The sequence below is a fragment of the Theropithecus gelada genome, chromosome 20 (genome assembly GCF_003255815.1).
Source record: "Theropithecus gelada isolate Dixy chromosome 20, Tgel_1.0, whole genome shotgun sequence".
Taxonomy (NCBI): Eukaryota; Metazoa; Chordata; class Mammalia; order Primates; family Cercopithecidae; genus Theropithecus; species Theropithecus gelada.
In genome coordinates, this window is record NC_037688.1 from 35,485,635 (window position 1) to 35,502,777 (window position 17,143).

Below are 17,143 nucleotides of genomic sequence, written 5' to 3' on the forward strand. Positions count from 1 at the left end.
CTAGTTGAGTGGAGAGGTCTTGTCTTTGTAACTGGGAAAACTGAGCAATGATCTTTCTCTAGGAGAGCCAAGTATGTTAGTCAAGAGCACAGGCCCTGGATTTACATCGCTTGCTTTCGCAAGCAATGTAAACCAGGTAAAACCAACATTTTGTAAACCTCAATGGGCCTTGGTATTGTTCTCTGTAAAATGGGGGTAATATTGTTGATCTCTTAGCATTGTTTATCATTGTCGTAAAAAATGAAATGACACTCAACACCATGCCTGACACATAGCAAGCACCCCATGAAACTCTCCTATTACAATTACTAGCCACAAAAGAAAAAAACAATTCTTTTCCTTCCCATCCTCCACCGTCAGAGAAATTAGAATGGTCAGATTTCTGTTAGCTTCTTGGGGATGCCTCCAACAGTCACAAAGCCCTATAGGAGAGTCCTCTCAGGAAGAGTCCATCCTTTTTGGATCATTTTTTTTCCATGGGAACAACAGACATTGGGCTACTCAAGTGTTCCTTTGCAACCCTAACAACACATGAGAGTATGTGCTTTCACTAAAGAGACTCTCAGAGCTGGGGCCAGGATGTGCACATTCAGAAAATAATAAATGTCAAAAAAAAATAAATGATCCTGACTTGCATTTAAAAAAGTGGTTGTATTCAAGGCTCACCCCCTCTTCTCAGCAATTGCAGCTATGGGTGGAGGGAGGGGATCTACTGCCATTACTCACAAAGAGAGAGCGTTCATAGTCTTTATCGAGTTTACCACACATGACTTCAAGGTGTCTTGGAGCTATTTCATAGAATCATGAGAGCTCCAGATTTGAAGAAAGGGTGTCAGCTAGTCTTGTGTTTTAAATTTCCTCCATGACATCCTTCATGGTCTTCACAAACATCCTTAGTAACCAGGAACGGGGCAGCCTGTCTGATATTTTTATCAGCAACTTAGATGTAGAAGTTTGTGTCATGATAACCACATTTTCACAGGATACAAATCCAGGAGGAAGAATTAATTTTTTTTGATGAAATAATTAAGATTCAAGAAAGAGACAGACAAGTGAGAATGATGAACTTAATCTAATAACACCAAATCTAGCAAGGATAACTATAATCCTCTGGACTAAGATCAAAAATTCAACTGCCCTGGAGGACAATGAGAACTGTCATTTACTTTCTATTTAACCATTTAATTTTTACTCTGTCTCATTTAGAAAAAGCCTTGAATTAGCTTTAAAAAAATTAAAAAAAAAAAAAATCAGTGATTCTCTAAGGGTGGTTCCCAGATCAGCAGCATCAGCATTACTTAGAAACTTAGAAATGAAAAACTTAAGACCTCACCCCAGACCTACTTGAGTCCAGAACTCAGAGGTGGGGTCCAACAATCTGTGTTTTAACCAGCCCTCCTGGAAATTCTGATGAACAATAAAGTTTGAGAACCATTCACAATACTAGTAATACTGGTAATGGAGTGTAAGGATTTAAAAAGTAGAAACTCCAAAGTATTCAGAGATTAAGATGAAGTTGAGTATTAAGATGATATAGAGGCCAGCCATGGTGGCCCAGCACTTCCCACACTTCCCAGTACTTTGGGAAGCCAAAATGGGAGGATGACCTGAGCCCAGGAGGTCAAGACTGCAGTGAGCCATGTTCGCACCACTGCACTCCAGCCTGGGTGACAGAGCTAGACTCTGTCTCAAAAACAACAACAACAAAAATGATATAGAGAATGAATGTGATCAACTTGGCTCAGAGCTTCCTAACAGCCAATGCAAAGAAATAAACATAACCAATGTATATACTGTACTGAGCCTATAAGATCCATAAAGCCGATCCTTGTGCTGAGATTTGAGGAAAAAATACTGTCTTCATAAAGTCGTGAATATATATTGTAGCAAATTATATACTTAACAAAATCCCTACAGTAAGTATTAAAAGTAATGGCACAAATCACAATTACTTTTGCACCAACCTAATAAAACAGTGGGTTTCTGAAGATTCTTTGGCACTCTATCTCTTAATTGAGCTAATGACAGAGCAAGACTTGGGATTTCTATTGAGTGTAATATGAAAATATAGGATGGGGCTCTATAATCTGCATCAATAGAGAAGTAGGTTTCGGAAGAGGGAGATTTGTTTACTGATCTGACGCTATTTGGATTTTCATGATTGGTGCTGAGGATACCGACAACCTGGGGAAGGAACGGGATAGCAAGAGGCCTAAGATCTTTTCACAAGAGCAACCCCTGCCTTCCTTTCACCAGGAGAGTAGAAGACAAGGGAGCATCTCCATGCTACCTGTATCTTCTTTGCTAAACTCCTTCTTTTGAGTCACTTTTCATCTCAAATTGGAAAATTAATAAACTATAGCTGGGCTGATTCTTTTGTCATCCACTTAGTGATGTCTTTTAAGAAATCACATGTGTCTCCATTTGATATTGTTAGCATATCCCAAAAAATATTCCGAACGATAAACTTTGGGGACAAGAAGACACAGAAACCTACCATGGTTTATAGATCACACAATGACAGCCTGGCGGTCAGAACTCAAGCTTGGCAGTCATATAAAAAGGGCTCATATTCCCAGTTCTGGTACCAATTATATAACCTTGGACAAGTTACTTTATTCTCTCCTGGCCTCACCTCCCTTTTGCACCAAATGGAGATTAAAACACTCCATCCCTTAATACCTAACACGTAGCAGTATCATCACGGGAGCAATGTTTGTTGACTTTGGTAGGACAAAAATAAAGGCAGCTAAATGTCTCTCAGGAGACTTGACAGGGTGATATTCCTCACTTACTAGATAACAGAAAAGAAAGTGTAGAGGCCAAGACTAGCTTTTATCTCTGAGTCTAAGCATACAAGTCAATGTCTTTTTTCTCAAGACCACCAAGTGTCTCTCCCTCTCTACCTAAGCTTTGGTTTTGATAATGTTTGAAACAGAGCCCACAGGATAAAGGACCATCAAACAAACAGAGTATGAGAGCTGGGGAAGGCTTCAGAGACTCAGCCAAACTTCACCGCTAATTGATGGCAGTACGGAGACTAAAACCGAAGCAACTGCATCTGTTTCCTTTCACTGCTTCCTTTCAGTCTTCTTGTCCCTGAATGTTTTTTTTTTTTTGACAGAGTCTCGCTCTGCTGCCCAGACTGGAGTGCAGTGGAGTGATCTCCGCTCACTGTCTTCCACGTTCAAGCGATTCTCCAGCCTCAGCCTCCTAAGTAGCTGGGACTATAGGCGTGCGCCACCACACCTGGCTAATTTTTGTATTTTTAGTAGAGATGGGGTTTCACCGTGTTGGCCAGGCTGATCTCGAACCCCTTACCTCAGGTAATGCACCTGTCTCAGCCTCCGAAGTGCTGGGATTACAGACGTGAGCCACCATGCCCCGGCTTTCCTCAATCTTAAAATTCTTTATTTTAGTAACATTTGATTTACTTGAGATTTCATGGTGTTATGGGATACACAAAAAACAAGGAGTTGGAAGACCTTTACTCAGGTCTCAACTCTGCCTCTGTCATGTGCTGTCAGTGTTGTTGTGCTGCCTTTAACAAGTCAGTTTTCTTATCTGAGGCTCAATGTTCACATCTATTTAATGGGATTAATGGTATCTGCACTTCTTGCTTTTCTCAGCTTGTTACGAAGTTCAATGAGATGTGTATGAAAGCGCATGACAAACTGTGCTGTACTATACAAATAGAAGAAAGTGTTATTATTTTAAGGAACTGTCCCCCGATTTTCCTGTATCTTCCCTCACATGTCTTCAGATCCCTCATTCTATGTTTTGAGCTTTTCAGGGTCTCTTTTTCAAACTTCTATCTTCATTCCTTCAGGATGCTACATCTCAATAATAACTCTTTAAACTCAGCCTCTGACTAATAATTTAGTATGAGAAGAAAACCGAGACAGTCTTCTATTATTTATTAAAATTATACCAATCTTTGACAAATACAGGATTACCTGGCAGAATTTTATGTCAGTCACTTTCCAACACTTTTTTTTTGCAACAATTTTTTTTTCCAACACTTTTTTTTGCAACGATCTCAAATGTTTAAGAGCTGTATAAAAATTTTACTCCCTTTGTGGGCCTGAGTAATCAGGTGTAGTCATTGTCACCCTCAAAAACATTCTAACTAAGAATCATATTACCTTAGAGAATACTGGAAACCGTAATTGTGCAAAATAGGGGCATTGACATGCCCCTGTTTTTTTGTTTTGTTTTGTTTTTATTTTATTTTTTTCTGTTGTGGTGGAAAAAGAAAAGGATTAGACTCAAGTTTTTAAGTTCATAGATTTTACTATTTACTATCTGTGTGGCCTTGGGCAAATAACTTATTATCTCTAAACAAACAAAGTTATTTGTTTTGTCTGAGGAAAAAAAAAAATAGAGTCAACGATGTCTGTCCCAATGGGTGATTGGGAGTGATTGATTATGGTATTCGTTTGAGTTTGTATCTTTTGGTTTCATGTGACAGGGACCACACAGGTAATCCAAACAAAGAGTTTCTGCTATAAACACATGTGTGAAGTAATGAAGGAACTCATGGAAATCAGAGAGCAGGAGGTGTGATGGAGCTGGACCTCCCCAAGCCCAGAGACTGGACCTCTGCTCATTCTAGGGAACTCGGCAATGGAAGTCTACAAAGCCTCATCCTGGTGCAGGGAGTTGCTCTTCATGTTTTTTCTTTTAATTCTTCCATCTATTGGCTTTTCCACGTATGCTTCGCCAAAGCTCGGGTCAACTAGGTCTGTCTCACTCACTTCTGTCTTTTGACATCCTTTCTGTTGCTAAGTCGTTCTCTTGATGTGTGTTTCCCAATTCATAGTTTTACAGAGAACACCCAGTTCTTGGACCAGCTCATTTATTCAGTTTAAGGAATAGGTTCCTGTCTAGATTATGAATGGCCACTCCTCCAATAGTGGGCCCACATTGGTGCCATCAACTCTCTGCAAAGGGGAAGATACAAAGAGCTGTAAACATGGCTCTTGTATGTGCAAGGGCGGGGCATAGAGAAGTTCCCCATAAAGAGGTAGAGCGTGTTGCCTAAGGGGTCAGGTTCTAGACTTTGCATGAATTCAAATCCCGACTTTGACACTTTGAAAAGATGTCATGGCAAGCAAGTTACTTAAGCTCTCTGGGTCTCAGTTTTCTGATCTGAAAAATTAGTGTGATAGTTCATACCTCACAGGAGGAGTATTGATGAGTCTTAAATAACAAAAGTCAAGCACTTAGCACAGTTCTTGACACAAACTAAACCCTCAGCAAAAGCTAGCTATATCCATATCAGGAGAAACAGGTCTGATCCAACACTTGGGGGTACTCTATTAACAATTATTTACATCCCCTTTGTGTGGAGATAAACAATACTGACCTGTCCTGGTCTCTGTCTCCAAAATACACCCACATCCTAAAAATAGGGGGCATTCTCCATGACCTGACAGAATCAGCTAATGCCTCACTGAGGAAACAGGGTGCTACAGGCTTTTGAAAAGTCAGTGTTAGGCTCTTCTCACTGGAATTTAAGTAGCTGACTCTCAGTTTACCATCACTGGGCCCAGTTCATGCTGGATGGCGAATGCAGGCAGCCCAGTTGAGCAGCGTAGTAAGTGTCAAAGATGAGGCCTTCTCCAGGGGGCTGCCATGTTTGCAGAAATGGCAACTAATTTCTTCCAGCATTTTTCCAACAGGGTCTTGGGAAATCATTGGTTTTCACGCAAAGAAAAACACAGTGAGCTAAAATATACATTAAATGAGATGGAGTGCTTGTTTCAGGATGTAGAAATTTCCTTTACTGTTATACAGTGATGCTTTATTTATTTGGTTGTGTCAGAAAATCGGCCGTTTTATACAAGTGAAGTTCAGAGATAGCTGAAGTTTTTCCATGTCAGTTCTGAAAGTGTTTTTAACCTTTTTTATGAGTGACTTCCTAAAATATATCACATACTTCTGCCTTCTTAACTGAAGATGCAAATTTCAAGGCTAACATGTATTGAATACTGACTACGTACCTGGCACCACATGTCAGTGCTTTATGTGCATTAATTTTCAATGACAGCCCCGTGAAGTAGGTACTATCCTAACTCCCACTTTACAGATGTGGAAACTGAGGCATAGAGAAGTTCAGTAACTTTTCCCAGGTTATAGAGGTAGAAGTGGTAGAACTGGGATTTGTACCCCACGCTCCCCAAGCTCTTAAGGAATTGGCCATGTTATTGGGTAACATTTCAGTTAATAACTGACCTGGATAACTGCTAACCGTTAAAGTAGGACCTTTGGGAGTCTACACATATCATTCAGAAACGTATCCATTACTCCAAACATTCTTCGACTGCTTTTTAAAAGGAATTAGTACTCAAACTGGCAGCACATATTTTTGAATATCCATGACCCTTTCTTCATTCAGCAGATGCTACTTGAATCCCTACTATATTTCTTTGGGTCCGATGCATGCCAGGCACACTGGAAGCAGAGAAATATGAGGCATATGGCTGCCTTCAAGGAGGGCGCACTTTAGAGAAGCACCGGCTGGGACAGTATGTGAAACTTCTCTAATTTGTGGTTGGGAAAACTTTGAGAAGGTGGTGAGTTTTGAGCCCACACTTCAAGGAAATCATTTTACTCATCTTTATTCAATCCCTTTGTATGAGACTCATAAGTGAGACCAGTGGACACAGGTGGAGTTAGATGCTTCCTTGGGTCCAAAGAGATCAGGGAAGAAATAGGAAAGACGTGCTTAAGAACTAGTTCAAGTCGGCCAGGCACAGTGGATCATGCCTGTAATCCCAGCACTTTGGGAAGCCGAGGTGGGCGGATCACCTGAGGTCAGGAGTTCAAGACTAGCCTGGCCAACTTGGCGAAACTCCATCTCTACTAAAAATACAAAAATTAGCCAGGCATGTTGATGTGCACCTGTAATCCCAGCTACTTGGGAGGCTGAGGCAGGAGAATCTCTTGAACCTGGGAGGCGGAGGTTGCAGTGAGTCAAAATCGCACCATTGCACTGCAGCCTGGGAAACAAGAGCGAAGCGAAACTCCATCTCAAAAAGAAAAAAAAAAAAGAACTAGTTCAAGTCATCTAGCTTGGAAAAGAAGCTGTGGTTGGATGCTAATGGATGTTGGGTCACACTGAAGAGTGTACTTTCTATAGTACGAGTCTTTCTGAGATGGTGGCTTCTAAAAACAGAAAGTACAGGCTGGGCACAGTAGCTCACGCCTATAATCCCAGCCCTTTGGGAGGCCGAGGCAGGTGGATCACCTGAAGTCAGGAGTTCAAGACCAGTCTGGCCAACATGGTGAAACCCCGTCTGTAATAGCCGGTCATGGTGGCAGGCGCCTGTAATCCCAGCTACTCAGGAGGCTGAGGCAGGAGAATTGCTTGAACCTGGGAGGTGGAGGTTGCAGTGGGCCGAGATTGAGCCATTGCACTCCAGCCTGGGCAACAAGAGCAACACTCTGTCTCAAAAAAAAAAAAAAAAAAAAAAAAGTACATTACAACCACATCTGTTGGGAAAAAATCCATGTTTAATGAGATGTGTTTTCCCATGTGATTAGCAAATGGGTGTTAAATGAAATTCCCAAGAGTAGTTCTGATAAAATAAAAAGAGTCCAGGAGCATTGCTAATAGCATCATTGGAATCAAGTGTATGGTTTTCCATTATGATGACTTTGATATATTTTAATAACTTTCTTATTCCAAAAGTAATGTGTTAATCAGAAATTTCCAGTAATATCTCTCATCTGGAAATAACTTAGATGTTTGAAACACTCCAGTGTTTCCATATCTATTGGGGCATTCCTTTGATCTCTCTTTGAGTCCCGTCTCCTCCAGCGGAACATAATGTTATCTCCTGATGGCTCATATTCTTTATTGTGGGAGCTGTTTATGCATAGTGCTGGTGTAAGTGTGCGTGATGATTGAGGAGAGATGGTTGGTTGTTTTGAGACCTTTTTAGTTAGGTCTTCTTTCTTTTTCTCAGGCACTGGCTGGTTGCCATTGGGTCTGGCTGCTTTCCATGTGTCTGTTTATAACCTCTTCCTGGTAAATTTTTTACCTTTGATTAAGTACTAGGAATTCTAATAGCCAGGCTAGTCAATATGTTTTTAGAGTAAGCATAAACAGGTTCTGAGAGAAGACAAAGGGGCCATCTCTTGAATCAGTGTAAACTCTGCAGCTACTGCTTTCACTGCCACAAATGTATTACTTGTCTGCATAGAGGTAATTGAATTTTGCTTTATTGGTGACATCTAGCTAAGCGGCATTACTCTTAGTGATACTTTGCCAAAAAGAAAAAAAAAAAAAAGAGAGAGACGAAGGAGTGAAGAAGGGAGGGAGGAAAGGAGGAGAAGAAAAGGAAGAAAAGAAAACCAGGTCGGTGCTTTCTTTTGGATCTCATGTTGAATTTCTCTCCTTTCACGTTTGCTTTTCACAGTGGATTAAACTTCATTGACTTGATGGTGCGACAAGGGAATATTGACAACCCTCCCAAGACTCCCCTGGTGCCAGGATTTGAGTGTTCTGGGATTGTTGAAGCTCTGGGGGACAGCGTGAAAGGATATGAGGTAATGTTTTGATTCTCACTTGAAGAGTAATATTCATTTCAAATCCATTGAGACAACAAAAGATGATGCAGAAAGAAGTGTTTGAAATAACCTATGGCATGCATTATTATTATTGTCTTCTTATTTGGACTGTTGACAATGTTTATAGTCATTAAGGTCTCATGCCTTTCTTATGGACTATCTTGGTTGCTCCCGGAAGCATTCTGGTGCAGTGAGCAGGACAAATCTTGTCTCCCCCTTTATTCATGTCATGCAGCTATTAAACAAAAGTGTTTGGTGTTGGATTAACTAAGTGTGCGTAGCGCCTTCCCATATCCAGAACTCTCATTTTCTCATCATCTTCAGCTCAAAATGCAACTACAAAACACAGAAGTTTGGAGGAAATGGACTCTCTATTATATAACTTGGCTCCTTCAGATAGTCACTTAACTGGTACATTTAAGTGATCATTTATAAATCCCTAAGTATTTCAGGGATTGGGAAAGTAGCATTTTGGATGAAGAAGATCTTAAAAAGTGAAGTAACTGATAAGTAGAATGGAATTGGCCATGGACTGATGGCTTTGGAAGTAGCGAAATGGGCAAAAAGGTTTATTCTATTATACTGACTACTTTCGTACGTGTTCAAAATTCTCTATAATAAAACCTTTTTTAATTTGTAAAAAGATGTATGACCTTTCCTACTATTATAACGCAAATCAAATAGAAACCAATCTATAAAAACTCAGAACCTGTGCGCAAGTCAATTGCACAAAATTGCAGTCGTTTGGAGTCAGAAAAACCAATGCAAATCAGGTACAAGAGCTCTTACTCATAACTAAGTGCTCCCCTAGGGAGGAATGAACATTTGAGAACCGACTATAATCAGAACCATGGAGAAGTTATCTTTTTAAAGCCTCCACCACAGCCCTGCAAAGCAAAGATTGTTATCCCCTTGCAGATGAGGTTTGAGAGGGTTCAGTAATTTTCTGTGAGGTCAGAAGGGTAGTTAGGACTAGCAGAACCCGGATTTAAATCACCAGAGCTTGTTTATCCTCTTTACAGTCTCATGATCTTCACTCCCTACTCCCAGCCCCCAAATACTGCGATAATAAATGCAGGACAGGAGAACTAAAGAAGAATTCTACAAAATGCAGTGCCAAAATGCCCTTGAAATGGAATTGGAGCCTGGTTCTCAGTCTCAGTGTGTCTGAGCCTCAGTATCCTGTGAAAATATCAATATGCTCCAAATTCATTACGGAAAATGTCTGGAAATCTCATCCCACTTATCAGTAGTTTTGCCAATGGTTTCCAGATAAGACAGCAGATACATGTTGAGAAAGAGGCAGTAAATGAACCTTTTCTTTTTTTTTATATACGAATTTACATTTTTCTGTCCCCAGGTAAGCAATGTAACCAGAGGCACACTATCTCCCCCTGAAAGTGCTGCACATAAGAAATACTATCTTCTCTTCAATCCTCCACATGGTCCCCAAAGAAAAGATCATGCAGCTTACTCCATTAACCCTGAGCAATGAATAAATAACCACTTATTTTAGAATATAACAGGAAACAGGGACATTGTTGGACTTGGTTTAGAGGAAGAACTTACTGTTCTTGATTATGTATATTTTTCCTTTCAGTATGACTTATCTTTTGCTAATTTGCCCTGGCTTGTTTACTATCAAGCCCACCCTTCAAACTCTGTCCCATCCCATGACTTGTGGCTGCACCAAAAATATAAGTCACCTACTCGTTTCCAGTTAGGGTGCCATATGGGAGAAAACTGGCACTAATATTCCTTCTGTAATTTTGACTTAAGATCTTCAGTCATATTGGAGATGGAATTCCTTGCAGCAGCACACTGAGTAGCTCTCTCGGTTTGATAGATGGCAAGAGATGATGAAAAGCCATCACCGGAGGCCCAGTAATAAAGGAATAATTTGGGTGCATTTTTGGCTGCACCCAAATTATTTTTTTTCTTAGCAGAATCAAATAATGAGATGAAGTGGATATGTTTTAAATGTGCCTGCCTCTGCACTCTGAGGCTGGAGCCGAACCTATGGCTTGGACATATTTGCTATTTTGATAATGAAATGGAAGTGATGCAGCAAAGTCGAAGAAGAGATGTGTGAGCAGCCAGCCCTGCAGTGATGACCATGAGACCACTGTCAAGGTGGTTGAAATATTCTGTTCATTATACTCTGTGCTGACCCTGGAGGCCATCAGCTACTCTGTGGGACTGAGGCTGTGTCTGAGTTTTTGTGATTCTGTGAAGAACAGGATGCTAGTGTTACACCCTAGTTATCTTCCGATGCACTGAAGATGATATTCTTTTCTTTTTTGTTGTTTTTTTCTTTTTAGATGGAGTCTCACTCTGTCACCCAGGCTGGAGTGCAATGGCACAATCTCAGCTCACTGCAACCTCTGCCTCCTGGGTTCAAGTGATTCTCCTACCTCAGCCTCCTGAGTAGCTGGGATTACAGGTGCCTGCCATGACGTCTGGCTAATTTTTTGTGTTTTTAGTAGAGACAGGGTTTCACCATGTTGACCAGGCTGGTCTCAAACTCCTGACCTCAGGTGATCCACCCATCTCAGCCTCCTAAAGTGCTGGGATTACAGGCGTGGGCCATTGCCCCTGGCCTGAAGATGATATTCTTCACATTCGTCAATTCGTCTTTACCCCTTCTGGGGATAAGGACACTCACTGACAGTGGGACAGCCTCTCTTTCCCCTCAGTTTCCTCCTTAGACAGCTGTTCCTCCTGCTTCCTGAAGTATAATGAGTCAGTATTTAACTGCTGATTGCTAAACTGTGAATTCCATCAGGTCAGGAACCAATCTGTTCTGTTAAAGAGCGAACATGTATTGCTCTTTCCTCATTTTCCGTGCACCATGTTAAGCGCATTGTGTGTGTATTATGCCATTTAGTTTTCATAAGGACCTTTTACTAATATTATACCCATTTTGGAGCTGAGGAGACTGAACCCTAAAAAGTTCAACTAATATTTCCACACTTTGTAGGTTCCCCTGTTATGCACCCGTAACTTTATGTTTCCTTTGGAACACTTATCTCAAGTGTAATGAATTAATTATTTGTATCTGGAATCAGACTATCTGAGGCCATTTCTTTAATGGTTTCAAGAGGGTTGAGGTGGGCTCTCACATCTGGTCAGATTGAACTTTTACCTAACGCTAGGAGGAGATGACAATAGTCATGGTGACTCCCAGGGTTTCCGTGATTCTCCCTCTACAACTATATTAGCACTAAGAAAACTCACCGTGGCCTTGGCTGAGGCTACGGCCAGCTAGATGAACCAGTGCTGCTTTAGAATCCCCCTAAAATCAGCAAAAACACACATTTAGCTGAAGACCAAACCCCTTACCAAGAAAAGGAAAGCTCATCGATACTCACATTCTCAAGCTTGAGCTCTGTCGGGGTGTTTCCCATTGTCTCTGTATCTTTTCCTGCAGAATAAGAGAAGTACCCTCAAACCAGCATGAGCCGTCAGTCAGGATAGCCTCCTCTTAGTAACCGCTTGTCTTAGCAACACCAAGGAGGTGGAAACTAGCTGGAACAAGGGAGAGCTCTGCAGAGAGACAGATCTGAACTGGAAGCCTTTCGCTTCTGCTTCTGCTCCTCAATGACTCCTTCACCCTCCAGCCTCAATTTTCCCATCTGTATAAAGGGCACAGTAATAGTTCATTATTAGTCATCAACTTCAAGAACTTCATGGAGTTCTTGTGGGAATTATGTAAGGTCATGTAAATAAAGGCACTTAGCCCAGATTCAGGAACATATTAGTTTTTGTTTTGGTAAATGGCATTTATCATTATCAATAACAATAGCTCCTAGCACCCCTGTCCTAGCAGTGCATTCTACTCAATTGCAGACACTGGTTTTCCCCTTTAGACCTAGAGATGTTTCCTATGAGACTATTGAAAGCTTCTCCAGGATTGAATTTCTTCCCTTATTCTCTCCCATTTCCCACCCATGGAGAAGTTAGACAAGGTTCAGTTACTTGTAATTATCCATCAACCCATCACTCACTATGCACCAAGCGTTGGGTCGTGCATTGAGAATCCATAAATCAATGAGACCCAGCCTCTGCCCTCTGAGATCTCCCCATTTAGAGGGAGGCTAGTCATGTAAAAGGATAAGCCAGTATTATAATGGGATCTGCACAATGATGAAGGATTACATAAGGAATCAGGTGGACTTTTGTTGAAATCTTGTCTTTTTTTTTTTTTTTTTTGAGACAGGAGTCTCACTCTGTTGCCCAGGCTAGGGTGCACTGGCACGATCTCAGCGCACTGCAACCTCCATCTCACAGGTTCAAGTGATTCTCCTGCCTCAGCCTCCCAAGTAGCTGACATTACAGGCAAGCGCCACCACACCTGGCTAATTTTTTGTATTTTCAGTAGAGAAGGGATTTCGCCATGTTGGCCAGGCTGGTCTCAAACCCCTGACCTCAAGTAATCTACCTTCCTCGGCCTCCTAAAGTGCTGGGATTACAGGCGTGAGCCACCGTGCCCAGCCTGAAATCTTGTCTTTACCACTTACAACTGTGTGGTCTTGGGCAGCTTATTAACTGCTTTGAGCTTTAGGTTCCAGTCTATAAAATGCAAACAACAATAAAAGCTACCACATAGGGTTGTCATCAGAATTAAATGCAGTAATTTAATTTACTGTGTACTCAGTGCCAGCATACAAGCAGCACTCAATAAACACAAATACTAGCAGCAATAAGAAGACATGTCAGTTGTGCTTTTGTAGGGGAAGGTTGGTCATCAGGGAAAGTTTTGGAGAAAACATTTGAGCTGAGCTTTAAAGGAAAATCAATACTTTCCCAAAAGAAAGAGAGTGCCAACTGCAGAAACAGCAGATACAAAAGCATGAGGGTGTGAGCATGCACTTTCCTGTGTTTCCTGCTGCTTTTCCAGCATGGCCATAAGGGAGACACAGGCATCAATACTGAACAAGCACAGGGGCTGAGTGTTCCTTTCTCCTTTGCTCCCATTGTCTGAGCTCCCACCCACTGCTGCCACTTCTTATTGTTAGCTGATGTTTTTTATTTTTATTTCTATTTTTATTTTTTGAGATGGAGTTTTGCTCTTGTTGCCCAGGCTGGCATGCAATGGCGCGATCTTGCTCACTACAGCTTCTGTCTCCCAGGTTCAAGCAATTCTCCTGCCTCAGCCTCCCGAGTAGCTGGGATTACAGACATGTGCCACCATGCCTGGCTAATTTTGTACTTTTAGTAGAGACGGGGTTTCTCCATATTGGTCGGGCTGGTCTCGAACTCCCAACCTCAGATGATCCACTCACCTCAACCTCCCAAAGTGCTGGGATTATAGGTGTGAGCCACCATGCCTGGCCTGGCTGATGTTTTATTCTTAATTGTACCCTCTCTGGGACAGACTGCTGTCACCACCAGTGTGGAGAGCCACTCCCTTCCAGTATCCATGAAGTCTAGGGTCATTTAGGGGCTTGGGGAAGGGGAGAAAAGAAGGCATGTGGGGGCTGAGCCACAGATAACATACAGGTAAGTCTAGGCAAGGACTTCTCCCTCTGCAGCAGTCCGGAGAGGATTCAGAGAGGGGAAGACCTGCTTAGGTTTATGCCAGGCTACCCAAGGATAAGGAAAGGAGATGCAAGGAGGCAGTGAGAATGTCCTCCTTGCCCAGCTGTCAGATCGTCATGTTGATTAATCACTTGCCTCTTTTCTCAAAGCAAACAGACTAGACTTTGCCTTGCTCTTGTTGCTGTCACGACAGCCCCAGAAGACACACTAGGGCAGAGCAATTTGATTCTGTGGTTCAGGCGTCTTTCCTGAATTAGGTCACCCAAACCCCTGCCCCGACAGAGTTGCCCTGGCAGCTGGAGAGAGGTGGCCAGGCTCACTTAGAACATTGTTGATGCTGTCCCCAACTGTCTCATTCACCTGAACTCCTCATTACCCAGGTCTGAATGGCACCAAGATCAGTCTGTTGTCTTTATATTATACCATCCTGTAGCCAAACGGACAATCAAGTCCTCTGGATCCTGTTCCAGACACACACTGAGGCTGAAGCAGCTGTATTCCAAAATACACAGAACTGGCCAACCTGGAAAATCCCCAAGGTTTTGGGAGAGCTCACCTCCAGGCTACTCTGACATCCCTTGACCCCACCCACCATTCCCACACCCAAAAAATGACCTCTGTTATCTTTGGACCAATATCTGAAACATCGCCATCGTAATTTCATGCTTTTGACTTAAGACTGCATTCTCTGCTGAAATATTATCCCTTCCAAGTAGATTTGCCTCTAAGCCCTATCACTCATAGCACTTGCCATATGAAGATTATGAAAATATCAGGGATTATGAATAATTTGAAAGCATGAGCTGTACCTCATTTACAGTTATCTCCAGTGCCTGGAACCTAAGATCAAGAAGGGGCTTCGTATGCAAACATGGCTCATTGTGATGTCATGGAAAAATATTTGGAATTAGACAGGCTTCACTCTGTATGTCATTAGGCAAGATACTCAACCATTCTTAGCCTCAGTTTCTTGATATTATAATAAGAATAATATCCTATTAAGCTTTCATGTAGATTAAATAACTGACAAAATGAAGATTACAGTCTAGTACATTATGATTGTTTAGCAAATCATAGATTTTATAGTGATCAAATGTACATATAGAAAAACCACTTGGCCGGATGCAGTGGCTCATGCCTGTAATCTCAGCACTTTGGGAGGCCAAGGCGGGAGGATCACTGAGGCCAGGAGTTCACAACCAGAGATGGGTGAAACCCTGTCTCTACTAAATACGAGAAAAGAAAAAGAGCCAGGCATCGTGGTGCATGCCTATAATCCGAGCTACTTGGGAGGCTGAGACAGGACAATCGCTTGTAGCTGGGAGGCGGAGGTTGCAGTGAGCTGAGATGGCACCACTGCAGTCCAGCCATCTCAGAAAAAAAAAAAAGAAAAGAAAAATAAAAACTCTCATGAGGAGGAATCCATTCTCCAACCAGGCTGTAAGTTCTTCATGCTTGGCTGTTGGGACTACATTTTTGAGAAGTCCTAAAGGAAGGACAGAAGTTTGCCAGGTGACAGGTGGTTTCAAAAGCATGAAGGAGGGCTCTGCATCGTTTTGCTACCTTCCTTATGTGCACTGACACTTCCCAGGACTTTTGCTACCACCTAAATAATGTTCAGAGTTTCAAGGAATGGGTTCTAAACTAACCAACTTAGCTGGTTCTGGAGAGGAGAGGGTAGTGGCTGAAGATGGGTGGACAAGAAACAAAGAGCTCTCAATGGTTCATTAAATCAGTTGTATTGTGAAATGTACACAGTAGCTTTTTCACTGCAAATTTATTTTTAAAGTTATGTTTTGTCGTCGTTTAAAAAAAAATGATTGTGATACTCAAAAATTTGGATAGAGTTAAGTGTATGAGTCAATAGAAACAATGTGTTTGGACCATGGATAGCTCCCAATAATAGTTTTTTTTTTTTTTTTTTTTTTTTTTTGGAGACAGTGTCTTGCTTTGTTGCCCAGGTTGGAGTGCAATGGTGTGATCTCAGGTCACTGCAACCTCCGCCTGGGTTCAAGCAGTTCTCCTGCCTCAGCCTCCTGAGTAGCTGGGACTACAGGCACACGCCACTATACCTGGTGAATTTTTGTATTTTTAGTAGAGATGGGGTTTCACCATGTCAGCCAGGCTGGTCTTGAACTCCTGACCTCAAGTGATTTACCCGCCTCAGCCTCCCAAAGTGCTGGGATTATAGGCATGGGCCACAGCACCCGGCCAGCTCCCAGTAATTCTGTTCTCTCCTTGAGCCTCTGTCATGAGGTAGTCTCCACTAACTCTGTATTTCCCCATGCCCAGATTGGGGACCGTGTCATGGCATTTGTCAATTACAATGCCTGGGCAGAGGTGGTCTGCACACCAGTGGAGTTTGTCTACAAGATCCCGGATGACATGAGCTTCTCCGAGGCTGCTGCATTCCCCATGAACTTCGTCACAGCCTACGTGATGCTGTTTGAAGTTGCTAACCTCCGGGAAGGGATGTCTGTGCTCGTGCACTCAGCTGGTGGTGGCGTGGTAAGTCAGCTGTTTGTATGTAACTTCTCTTCTTTAAGGTCATGATGGTGGAAGTGGAGTAACACCCCCTGAGGTCTTATGTTAGCTATGTCCTTTAGCAGGAATCATCACTGTGGTTCTGGTGGAGTTCACATGGACAACAGAGCCCATATAGATGATTGCATTGGGGATAGGATAAGCCTGAGAGACGGTTTCTCTGCAGTTTTGGAAGGTCGCCAAAATGACCTGAGGAAACAGTGGCTCTCAGAGATGGTTCCTGTTGAGAAGCATTCTCAACAGTCTTGGTATCATGATAAAAGGTTGTGTCAATCATTGTAAGATGTCTTACAAGTCATCTACTACTGCTATTATTTGAAATGACAAAATGGTCATTTTGTGAGTGATTTAGTTTTTTCAATAAATTGCAGTGGACTGGAGATGGTTCCCATATTAATGACATTCTTACTAATTTGTATTCTACCATATTTTCTTGAGTGGGAGAAAGGTGGGCAGAGATTGTACTAGCACACTAGAAATC

At 42.1% G+C, this 17,143-nt stretch overlaps 1 protein-coding gene across 2 annotated transcripts in view; it reads left to right on the forward strand.

Annotated features, from left to right (window-relative positions):
- VAT1L (vesicle amine transport 1 like) overlaps positions 1-17,143 on the forward strand; it is a 202,636-nt gene that overhangs the window by 20,579 nt on the left and 164,914 nt on the right. For both annotated transcript variants that reach the window (XM_025370417.1, XM_025370415.1), the window contains exons 2-3: positions 8,427-8,556; positions 16,411-16,626. In XM_025370417.1, coding sequence (XP_025226202.1) covers positions 8,427-8,556; positions 16,411-16,626 — 346 coding nt within the window. The remainder of the gene's footprint in view (positions 1-8,426; positions 8,557-16,410; positions 16,627-17,143) is intronic.